The sequence below is a fragment of the Alosa alosa genome, chromosome 23 (genome assembly GCF_017589495.1).
Source record: "Alosa alosa isolate M-15738 ecotype Scorff River chromosome 23, AALO_Geno_1.1, whole genome shotgun sequence".
Classification (NCBI taxonomy): Eukaryota; Metazoa; Chordata; class Actinopteri; order Clupeiformes; family Clupeidae; genus Alosa; species Alosa alosa.
In genome coordinates, this window is record NC_063211.1 from 13,974,110 (window position 1) to 13,986,609 (window position 12,500).

The following is a 12,500-nucleotide window of genomic DNA, read 5'->3' on the forward strand; positions in this document are numbered from 1 at the left end:
TTTGAGTGAGTGAGTTTTTGAGTACTATGCTTTCTTTAATTGGATATTTGTTTCAAAGCGATTTGATTAACAGTACAGTGATAGAAATGCAAACGTTTGTTCATCATTACATTATTGTACAGGAAAGTTTTTTTTTTTTACTCTTTTTACTTTGTGTATTCAATGGTTTTACATTTTCCTTTTTCGGGAGAAGAGTAATACTGCCTCCTGCTGACGTTGTTAGAAACTGATATTAATGACAAGCTTCCAGTTTTTTGTTGGTTCCATATTTTACCCATGTCTTATGAGGGGGATTTAACAGAGTCTTCTTAAAGAAATTTATATGACTTAAATAAATTATGCTGCCATGTTATAATGTGGTGGTTTCCAGGCAGATTTAAGGGGGAAAAAAACCAATTACACAAAACAAAATAAACAACAACAAAAAAACGTCACAAAATGTAATTACTCCTCCTTGGAATTATATTGCATTTTTGCTCTTGGCTGAGGATATTCAATAATAAGTGTACATATGTCAGTAGCTGATTTCCCTTGTGAATGGTGATGAGGTATTTCTTGTGGACAAAGAGACCGTGGAAGAGAGCAAGTCTCCATTAGAGAGGCTCCTCAGACCATTAACAGCCAGACACTCAGTGCCTCTCCCAGCACTTTTAACCTCCTCTCTCTCTCTCCCTGTCTCTCTCTCTCTCCCTCTTTCCCTCTCTCTCTCCCCCTCTCTCTCTCTCTGCATCTCCCCTTCCCTCACTCTCTCATTCGCTCACTCTTACATTCTCTCTCTGTCTCTCTCTCTGTGTATTGCTCCATTCTCCCCCTCTCTCCCTTCCTCTGTCTCAACATTTCTCTTTTGCTCTGTCTGTTATTTGCACCCTGTCAAATTTTCAGCCCCCCTCCCTCTCCCTCTCTCTCTGTCTCTCCATTTTTTCTCTATTCCCTCTCTCATTCTTGCTCCATCTCTCTCTATCCCTCTCTCCCGCTTACTCTCCCTCCCACATCTGTAGCTCTCTGTGAATTCTTAAGGGCTATTAAGTGAAATTACCAGAGACAAAGACATGACAAAACCACTGACTTTGACCGAGTGTAGCCCGGGACTGCCACCGTCCCTCGTATGATTTAGGGGCTGCTGTTTACATTTGGAACGTGTCGTTCTAAAAGGGGTCACCAAAATGACAGCCTCGGGGTCAGCAGCAAGGCTCAGTAGTTAGTGCTCCTGGATAACGACTAACTGTGGAGCTACGGCTCTAAGCCGGATCAGGGCCAGCTCCTGCCCACATTTGTTCAGTAGGTGTGACGTCATGTCTGGCAGTGGCTTGATCATTCGGTGTAAACAAACAGCTGTTCACACCTAGTAACCAGAGGGACATAAGGTAGCTAGAGATAGATATATGTTTATTGGTCCTTTCAGAAATTAATTTCGCACCAGCCAGCTCGTCAGATAAACAAACAGGACAACCAACCAATCACATCACACCCACACAAAAACAGTACACAACACCAAGCAGCTCTACATTATGGAATAGTAAAGTGCAGTATCATCAATGACATTTTAATATACAAACGTTGTGTAAAATGCGAATAAAAACAATGTAATAATCTGCAAATCTCGTAAACTCATATTTAGTAGCCAAAAGGACACAGACAACATATTGTTGTATAAAATTATCACTATGGTTTATAGACATCATGATGAGAGAACGAGTTTGAAACTGTAAAGCATGTATTCATATAATCTCAATCATAATCAAGTAATACACTCAAGTTATTCCTAGCTAACATACTTTTATAACATTTTAAATAACAAGTTTAACTAATACTATTAACATACTGAAGCTATTCTACCAGAATTCCCACTACGTGCGCTCTGTATCCCTATGTCTCTCTTTGTCACTTTGGGTCTCACTGTGGATGGGTGAAGCCTGTTTGAAAAAAGCATGCTTGGCCTTGCAACTGTAGAGATAAGGACGCCATCGGAGACGGGCTCTACTCAAAAACAGCTAGTATGAGAGAAAACGAGTGAACGATATGTAACCCATGAACGATGTGTGACCTGTGATCACTGTATAAACCCCTGAACTTTGTGTAAACCTCTGAACTTGTGCTATACGGTGAAAAGTTCGTACCCTTGGCAGCAATAGTGCTGACTTGGAAGATAAGACCGAACAACGATCCTTTCATAACCCCACCTGTGGGTTCGAAGTTGCCAAATGTTGTGTCAGCATATAAGGAGGGGTATAAATGTTGGTGTTCAACAATTGTTCGGGAGTGCGATCGTGCGATCCACTCAGGCTTTGGGCTATGTAGTCATTAAAGGAATTTTTGCACGGAACTCTGCCGGACTTTTGCGCCTTCTTTTTGGGATAAGTTTTTGACTTCAGCACTTATAATGGTGTATTTTTGTTACGTTGTAGGCAAGATGTTTGGACTTAATTTCTGGCCCGAGTCTGAATATCTGCCATGACAATATCAAATGTTGAAAATGATAAATTTGACTTTCATGGAAAATATATTCATTTTGAATTTGATACCAGCAACACGTTTCAAAAAATGTTGGGACAGTGGTAACAAAATGCTGGAAAAGTTGTGTAATGGTAAAGAAAACAAAAGGAATGTTTCACAACTAATTAGGGTAACTGGCAACATGATTGGGTATGAAAAAGAGCATCCCCAAGACGCAGAGTCTCTTAGAAGTAGGGTAAGGTGTAGGGGTATTCATCACTCTGTGTAAACCTGTGTGGACAAATTATGAAACAATGTCATTTTAATGCTTCTTAACATGAAATAAATATGTTTTTTTTAAGTGTATGTTTTGGGCTTTTTGCCTTTTATTTGGATAGGACAGTGAAGATTGACAAGAAGGTGAGTGGTAATGAGAGAGAGATGGTGTGGGATCGGGATATGACCGCAGGTTCCCGTGGGCACTTGGGCGCTGTAGCCTGTTGCGCCATGGTGCCCCCCAATTGTGAAGTATTTGGGGAGTTCATCATCTACAATACGTAATATCATTTAAATATTCAGAGAATCCAGAGAAATCTTTGCAAACTAGGGATAGAGCTGAGAAACAATATTGATTGGCCGTGGTCTTTTGGACCACAGATGGCACTGCATTAAAACCAGACCTGTTTCTGTAAAGAAAATCATTGTATGGGCTCAGGAAAACCTCTGATAACAATTGTTTATGTGCACAGTGTGATACTCAATTCAGAAATGCTAGTGTAAACTTTACCATGCAACAGCCAAAATTGTCTTTAGACATGATACAGAAATACCACCGTCTTATCTGGGCCTGAGCTTGTTTAAATGGACTGAGGTAACATGGAAAAAGGTCCTGTGGTTAGACCAATCAAAAATTTGCAATCATTTTTGGAAATCATGGACTCATCTGGGCTAAAGAGAAGAGGATAGCATTGTTTTCCTATTTCAGGAAAACAATGGCAAAATGAATTCTGCGCATATTTAAACAGTATTTCTCCACAGAGTAAGAGTCCAGGTACTAAAATGGCCTGTCTGCAGTCCAGACCTGGTGCATCATGGATGAAAAACATGATTAAGAATACCCACTGTTGAGCAACTGAAATCCTATATCGGGCAGGAATGGGACAACATTGAATTCTCAAAACTCTAGCAACTAATCTTCTTAGTTCCTAAACATTTACAGAATTTTGTTAAATGAAAAGGTGAAGCAGCACAGTGGTAAACATTCCCTGTCTCAACTTTTGGTTACACTTTACTTGACAATATCAACATAAGAGTGTCATGACACTGTCATGAACGTGTCATAAACAAGTCATAAACGTTTATGACATGACGCTTCTGTCATTAAGTGTCATTTTTTTTTTTTTTTTTTAATAACAAGATAGGGTTAGGTTTAGGGTTAAGGTTAGGGTTAGGGTTTTGGTTCACCTGTCATGACAGTGTCATGTCATTCTTATGTCGATACTGTCAAGTAAAGTGTTACCCAACTTTTTTTGAAACATGTTGCTGGCATGAAATTCAAAATGATCATATATTTTCCATGAAATAGTCAAAATTTTGAAAGACATTTGATATGTTGTCTATGTCCTTTTTGCTGCTAAATATGGGCTTACAAGACTCACATTCTGTTTCATTTGCATTTTACACAACATCCCAACTTTTTCTGATTTGGGGTTGTAGTACTAAAGTGCAGTATTTTCTCTTCCTGGCTTATTCAACAGTTTAATGCTAGTAGGGATGAATGATCTGCAATCCCAGTTGGTTTGGAAGGACAGCACCCTATACCTTCTGCCTGATGCCATTGCAAGAACCTGAATAAGGGAAAAGCCTAAATTAATGTTGTGTTACGGTAAAGTGGTAAATCTCCTAATAGAAGTGCTCCATGGCTTCATTCTCCCTGCAAAAAGGAAAAAACAGTGGGCCCTTCTACTTGGAATTTTACCACATACACAGAGACAACTTAATCTGGTTTGTCACTTAGAATACAATGTCCCTCCAGCAACTATGCAATACACTTCCAGCTGTTCAACCAACCAGACAAATGTGGGCCAGATTTGGGCCAGCGCTGGACCAGGCTCAGAAGAAGAGTGGGCTCCAGGCCTACCACAGATGCCAGCCTTTTGTGGGGAATATGGCCTGAGAACTGTGCTGGTACACTTGCATAATGCAATGAATATGGCCTGAGAACACAGCTGATACACTTGCATAATGCAAACTTGTACTTGTACATATAGTATATGCATACATCCACAACATGGTTTATGTTTATGTGCTTAAAAGGGATCACGTCAAACTCTCCTCATTCCTAGTCATCCTTATCCTCCTTTGTAGCCTCTCTCACACTCGTGTCAGGAGGGCTCTGCCAGGGAGAGGAAGACGACCAGACCTACTGCAGTGCTCTTGTGCGGAAAATGGCATTGAGGAGTGTACTTGATGCGGCCAAGCTGATGCAGCGCTGCTGCTGAACCTAAGACCTCTGGGCTTAACGCTGTTTTTTCTTTTAATTTGTTTTGGGCCGAGAACGACCGCTCCTCCAGAAGGGCTTGACAGCTGTTTTGATGTGTTTGCGTATGTTTTTAGTGTTAGTCTCCGTAGGGAAAACCCAGCCAGATCACTTACTGTCAATAGCTCCAGCCAGTCATTCATATTAAGAAAAAAAAGGCTACATAAATGAAATACATAATTTTGAAGGAATGTAAGGAAGGAGTTAGCTACAAGATTTTAGATAAGAATCTGTGTTGTGGTCGTTCCAATACATGAGGATTTGACACAAGCTTGTATTGAAGAAGACATTTTCTAATAAGGAGCAGGCACGGCTACTTGTCTTAGGTCATTGCTCTGTGCGACTGCAAAGATCTGTGTCTCATTTCTCGAGTCTGGTGGGGATTAAGCTTATGTAAGGGGATACTTCAAATTACACAGCCTGCACTGCACTGGGAGGCTGCATTAAGGAAGACATGTTAATCGATTGCTGATGCTCGGTGGACATCATCTCTTTGTGTCTCTGCATTTGATTCTATGTCCCTATGGATCACCAAAGCCATACGGGCTTGATAAGCACATAAAAGTAAAAAATATGCCACATAGTGTATTTATACAAGAGTTACACAGGCAACAGGCACCCGCAACTGAAGCGCTCTTTCTGCGTAGCGTAAAAACAGTTTTAGAAGACTGGTCTAATTTTTCTGAACGTACAGTATGCAATGCTAACACTTCTGGTGTAACCAGTTCTATTGATGATACAGTAGTTGAAGCTAATTGTTGCAGCAGACGCTACGTGAACGAAACATTTCCGTTATGAGCCCGTTGTAGCCTCCCCGTTAGTTGCAATTATACAATTGATTCATTTCTGATTTGACACGAGGTATTCTGTTATTGGAGGTATCCTAGCACAACCCCACTCTGTCACTCATCTTTAGGATTGGTAAAGAACACCATCCCCCTGGTTATATTGCTGTGTTAAGTGGCTTTGGATGAATGTGTGTGTGTGTGTGTGTGTGTTTTGTACAGACCCAGTGTCAAACGAAACTGGACCAGGTCTTGGAACGCATCTCAAAGATGCCCTTCAGGGACAACCGGGGTCCTCTGGAGGACCTCTACGCCCTGCACATTCCCAACTGTGACAAAGTGGGACAGTACAACCACAAACAGGTGAGACGAGACTGACACCCCCATAGTACCCCACAGCAGTCCTAATGCTCCACATGTTGTGATATGCCATTGTATAATAAATCAATTTGCCTTGGCTGGAAAACACTGTGGTAGGCTGCCTACAGCTTATGTTGGTTTTAAATGTGCTAAACAAGGAAAGTGCAAGATGCTGCAGTGTGATATGATGGAGTTTTACGTGTTCCAGGGATAATGTGGCAATCTAGAAATGAAACTAGGAGAGCATTTAAAAGGTCTTTAGGCTCTGTGTTGATTTAGATTCATTCATTCATTCATTCATTCATTCATTCATTTTAAAATGGCAATTCTTCCTGTTCTTACCTTCTGTCATGTCTCAGTGCAAGATGTCTGTGAATGGACAGAGAGGCGAGTGCTGGTGTGTTAACCCTCACACTGGACTTGCAATCCCAGAATCCCCAGTGGTCAGAGGCGACCCCAACTGCAGCCAGTACCTAGGAGGACAAGAGATTAACCCCCCGACTGCACCCTTGAATTAACCCCCGATTGCGCATTCTGTGCCCTGTACCCCCCATCCCTCTCCCTCCCCTTACAGCCAACTGGAGGGCACAGCCAGGCCCAGTAGAGGCAGTGTGTCAACATGGACGGAGGGCTGCAACTAGCGAGATTATTGTCCCGGTCGATTCATCTGTTGTTTATTTTCTCAATTATGGTGCAAAAAAAAGAAAAGAAAAGTCAATCAGTGTTTCGCAAAGCTCGAGATAATGTCCTCAAACGCCTTGTTTTGTCCACACGCCAAAGATATTCAGTTTACTGTCATAGAGCGCGAGTACACCAGAAAATAATTTGAAGTTTACGAGGATGGAATCAGAGAATTTTGATTTTTTTCCACCCAAAAATTACTCAAACTGATTTAAAGGATTACCAAAATAGTTGGCGAAAACTTTAAAGGGACACCAGGCAAGCCTGATGCTTTTTCTCTATGAAACTCCCCCTCGCTTGGTCTGATGCTCTTTTCCTTTTCTTTGCGTCTTCCGTCAAGGGTTTTCGCTGCACTTCTTCGCCGGCTCGGCCATTATACACACGTTTGCAACAATCTCTAGCGTTTCGTTAGCCTGCCTCTGTGCTGTAAACTGATCCTGCTTCGGTCGGCGGGTAGGATACACCGAACTTGCAAGTGGGATATTCTTCCTACAGGCAGTAGGGGCGGGCGAGAGAGCCTTCATTCGCCCCGTAATGAGTCATTTAACCATGTACCGACTTACAAAGATGATTAATTAACACGAAAACGTTGCCTGGTGTCCCTTTAATAATAATTGATTAATTGTTGCAGCATTACAGGAAAGTGAGCTGTAAGATACGCTGTATGTATTTGTGTGAGTGGCTGTAGACATTTTGTTTTCATCTAAAGTGTTCAACTGATTGTTGCCAAATATGTATCTTAGTGTGTGGTGTTTAATAGAAGTAGGATACAGGCAAACTAGGCATCTTTAGACACTTAGAAGGCTGTAGATCTTTTAGTACACCATACAACAAATCCAGTATGCCATCGTCTATGCCAATGAGCTGAGCATAGTGTTTTGGGTAATTAGAGTCTGTTTGCTTGTTGTATCTTACTGAATATAGAGTGAGTTAGCTGAATATGTGTTGTTGCTCAGCACAGAAGATCTTGTTCAGTTGGCATTGTTTTCAGTTCTTTAGACATTGTTTGATATAAAAAGCCATTTTTAACAGAGATTGTAAGCTACAAAGACTCCTTGGGGCTCCCAAAATGATTTTGAGTTAAAGGACTAACATGCAATATGTCTAACACTAGATCCCTGGTAACCCTCTCTAACATAGAGAGACCTCACTTTTTTAACACATTAACAATGTCATAGTTTTATGTTAAAACTGTAATCCATTCCTGACTGGAAATATGGTTTACCACTCACAACCTGAAGGTGCTTTGAAATATAATTGTTATTTGACTACGCAAAGTATGTGTTAAAAAAAAAATACTGACAAAATGTCTGTTTCATGCAAGATGTTACTGTCTGCAGTGGTGCTTTCTGCCACCTGGTGGTCATTTTTGACAAAGTGGTCAGGGTTCACAGTAGAATAGTGCTCTGACCAACATGACAACCACAGGTGCCGATTCCAAATGGTCTGCACACTATGTTTATGTTTGCTGATTTGGGTTAAATAATTTGGATTAAGAGAACATGTAGGTATGACCAGTACCTTCTACTCTCTTCATAATTAGCACTCAGCCTCCTTGTAAATCATTTATTACACACTGACATGTTTACAACAGACATGGCAATTTGAGGCGGCTCCCATCAAACTTAATATTATTTGTGTTAAGGTGTCTCTGTTCCCCAGTTATAGACAAAATGATCCTTATAACTCTGTACTTTTGACTGGTAGGCTACTCCTCTCTGGAATAAGCTTTCTTGTGTTTCAGACAAATTCTTCCTCAGAATGTTTTTATTTTTTGTTTAGCAGCTCTTGCTGTAGCTATATGTTCTCAACCTTCCATAATACTCTGTGGTTCTGTTGAAGCTCCATTGTATCTTCAGTGTACAAGATGCATACATTACAAAGTACTCTCCAGTCATGTCTTACAGTATTATATTAAACACATATTAAACCAGTTTTGCATCCATGTCCTCATTGGGATTCCCTCTCCTGTTTGTGTGTACGCGTATATTGTTGGCTCAATGTCAAGGTTTTCTCGCCTGGTTAGACCTTACAAACACAAACGGAACAAGAATCGTTTAGCCTATTGTGTGCCTATGGTGTTTTAGTCAAGGAATATGTAAACTACAATGCAAATTGTGTACCGTAGTCTGAGGAATATATGTTCTGAAGGTGGGTGAGCAAAAGAAAGCATAGCTCCAAATGTGTGTGTCTAGCTGAGGTAGGATGTAGAGGCCAGTTTATTGCCAGTTCCTCCGCCAGGCTCCTTGGAGAGGTAGGAAAGAATAGGCCCAGGATCTAGTCTGGACTCCCAGGTGACCAGCAACTGGCTATTGTCAATAATGTCAAGGAACACAACTAAAGATATGTCGTAGCAGCTGTTAGCAGCTAGAAGTACCCCCACAGACCATCCCCACTAATCATGAAACTTCAGGAAGTAAATTGAAATACCTCTTCATAAATGAATACATCATTTTATTTAAATAAATGCTTTGTCATTACAAAAAAAGACAAAGATAGAGTACATAAATTACAAGGTGAATAAATATTACACAGTGATATTGGCGATATCATTTTTGTCCTTTTTTAACAGGAAGACTTGTGCATGATTATTTTTTTTTCTTTCAGAAAATGGATAGATGAAGTGGGGTGGCTGAAACATTCTTTCCTTCCCACTGCAGGCCAGGAAAAGACTTTCATCTTTGCAAATGAACACATGAGGAGTGAAAGACATATAAAGTTCTATTTTCACATGGGAACTGTTCATCCAATTTTCTACTTCTCATATAAAACATAATTTGTGTCATAAACCATAATCCCTAATAACTTGCTACATAAACAGTGGTGAGACTGAAACATATCGGGCCATGAGACTAGGTACCATCTCGCTCCTCTGATCCTCTCCTCTCAATCGACTAGGTGAATTTGGCAAATGTGACATTACTCGTGTCTGGATCATACGCTTCCCTCCCACTGACCATACCAAAAATAAAGGGACCGGGGGACATTGGCTAAGTCCCAGTCCTTAGCTGGCAGTGTTGGCTCGCTCTCTTTCCAAGATGCCATTTGTCATTTTAACTTAGATTTGTTGATTGAGGTGTCAGATGAACGGGTCACGTTCCTTTATGCGCTTCCTCCTCTCCCCATCTCTCTCACCTGCCGAATTTGCATCGTTTGCATGGCGTCTCCCACCGCTGCGGTCCAGAATAGCTCTGTAACCAAGCGCTAGCAAATGTGGGTTGATGAGTGGGAGTGGTGAATTATTGCAGCCCAACTGACCAGGGGAGTGGGGGTCAGTGTGTGTGTGTGTGTGTGTGTGTATGGGGGTGGGGGGCACTGCCTGAGTCAACAAACCCCTTTATGAGCCATGAGTCTCTGGTTTAAACTGCTTATTTGTTATTTTAGCATGGTGTGACCAATACCAAGGTCACAGGGTCAGTGCCCAGAGAACACAGCTACTGATAAAAACATGTGCAAAATCTGTACTGCAAGTTGGTTAAGGTGAAGGCTCAGAAGAAATTCTAAGAGAACAAATACCAATACTAGGAAGGTACTCTACGGACTTCTTGGAAGAAACTTGAGCCATTAGCTGCTTATCCAAACTATTGTAGGCTACTGCTTATTTACCAGTGGAAATGGTCAAGATTAACTACGGGCCACAAAAGCACCATTACCACCACCAGAGAACGGCTGCCATTTTGACATGACAATACCTCAAAGACTGAGGTGTGTCCACACTTCCTTCACATAAAGTGGAGTCGTCGGTTTCACCAACATGATTCAGCGTCGGCAGAGAGAGCTTTGGAGGGATTCCCAAGCAGTATGACTGTGTGTTGTGAGAGTACTCTTTGTAATGAGGCTACCAATAAGGTTATGACTGCTGGGGTTTGATGGCAACTGCGATTGTTTGCTTGCTACCACACAGTCTTCATTATTCAAGGGAAGTCATTAACACCCAAGGCCACCTTATGCATTCCCTACTATGCATGATATTTGGAGCCATAAATAACAGCATCAGCGTTTGCATATAGCCATTTGACCCGAGGAACCAAGTTTCAAAGCGCAAAAAAACCCTCTTGGCCGCTGTCATATCTAAAGCATCAAGAAAACATGATCTTGCCATTAGTTTGTCCTGTGAACTAAAGGAATATGGGACCTTAATAACACTACCAAGAACTCTTTCCCAGTAGCCGGGTGTGATGATGTTCAGTGAGTAGGTCTACATCTGCAGCTTAAATGTAAATCAGTATTGAAATATCTCATGTCATGGAAAAAAGGCACTGAGATTTACATAGGAAGCCAGAGTGTGGGTAAAAGCCAGCCAGCTTGTATTCAAATGATAGGCCCTCTTCAGTTCAACATAGGGTGGAAGGGGAGAGGGGTTTTTGTCTGTATTTGCACAAGTCAAAGCTTACAGGTTCAGGATCATATTGTGATTTTTGAAAGCACCAGTATTCGTTGAATTAAGAGCCCTAAGAAGTTTACGCTACAAATGATCAAGCAAAGAGTCTATAGTTCAACCAGGAAGAAATCAAATGGGAAGAGAAAAGAGAACTATTTCCCAAAGTGTCTGGCAGTACTCAAGAGCTGATACTCCAAAGATAGTGGTCTGATATACTGTAGCTTCCATAGTCAATAACATCAAATACAAAACAGTACGTTTTTAAAGCTGAAGCTGTAGCATTTTACAAAAGCTAGCTTACAAAGGCTAGTCAACTGACTAAACCTTTTCTTGTGAAAGGCAATTGGTTGCCAGAAGCTTTTTTCTGTTAGAGATCTGATGGAGATTCACTATTTAATGGGTACTTGAACTGAACATTTAAACAAATCTGATACAATGTAGGAGGAAATGAACCTGGAAAAAGTCATGTTTAAGTGCTTAGACAAAGACATACATAAACGTCACTCAAAATCAGGCCAATAAAACAATTCTGCTCACTTCTGGCACCAATATTCAGTGTGGCTGGTGGTGGACATGATTTAGGTGGCCTTAAATATGTCTCACCATTGGAATAGGCATGTTCAAAACACAGCAAAATTACTGTGTGTTAATATATTCTCAGGACTGAACACACAAAAAAAAAGAAACTCTAAGCAGACAATCAAATTCTGGCCAGTCGGTCTAATATTCTTAAAAAAGGCTTCTGCATGTTAATGATGAGCCATGATTGGTGGTTGTGTTGCCATCTTGGGGGTCATGTGACAGGAAGTCACCCCCAAAACTGCCTCACTCGTTGTTGTTGCTGCTGCTGCTCTCCAGGTCTCGGCACTGAATGTCCCCTCCGCTGTAGTCCGTCCCTGGCATCTGCACGCCGTACTTGTCCACACACCAACAGATGCCCCGTTTGCGGCCACGGGATGGCTTACACTGTGGTGCAGTAAGGAGAGAGGGAAAAGGGCCCAGATTTACCACTTTGATATGAAATAAAAACCAGGTAATCAGGCTGGCATTTCAGCTTTGAACGCATAGCAACGACCAGAAGCCTTACTTTTGTAAAAGGCACACTAGTGTTCAAACTCTTCTATCACACAAGAGTACATCCTTATTAAAACAGAGTAAAGGAAGACAAACAACCAACCATTGCCCAAACACAATCCCACACAAAAAAACACAATTACGACAACAGAGTGATTCTTTAAGACCATGGACCCCGATTTAAATGAGGGTAACGTCCAAAGTGTGTCAACAAGAAAAGTTCTAATGGATGAAATATAGCTATCGT

At 41.2% G+C, this 12,500-nt stretch overlaps 2 protein-coding genes across 2 annotated transcripts in view; one reads left to right on the top strand and one right to left on the bottom strand.

Annotated features, from left to right (window-relative positions):
* igfbp2a (insulin-like growth factor binding protein 2a) overlaps positions 1-7,147 on the top strand; it is a 21,375-nt gene extending 14,228 nt beyond the window's left edge. The window contains exons 3-4 of the mRNA XM_048234632.1: positions 5,980-6,120; positions 6,477-7,147. Coding sequence (XP_048090589.1) covers positions 5,980-6,120; positions 6,477-6,635 — 300 coding nt within the window. The 3' untranslated portion in view covers positions 6,636-7,147. The remainder of the gene's footprint in view (positions 1-5,979; positions 6,121-6,476) is intronic.
* Positions 7,148-11,082: 3,935 nt separating this feature from the next.
* Positions 11,083-12,500, bottom strand: part of igfbp5a (insulin-like growth factor binding protein 5a) — an 8,450-nt gene continuing 7,032 nt past the window's right edge. Inside the window, exon 4 of the mRNA XM_048234634.1 lies at positions 11,083-12,145. Within this exon, the coding sequence (XP_048090591.1) occupies positions 12,005-12,145 (141 nt within the window). The 3' untranslated portion in view covers positions 11,083-12,004. The remainder of the gene's footprint in view (positions 12,146-12,500) is intronic.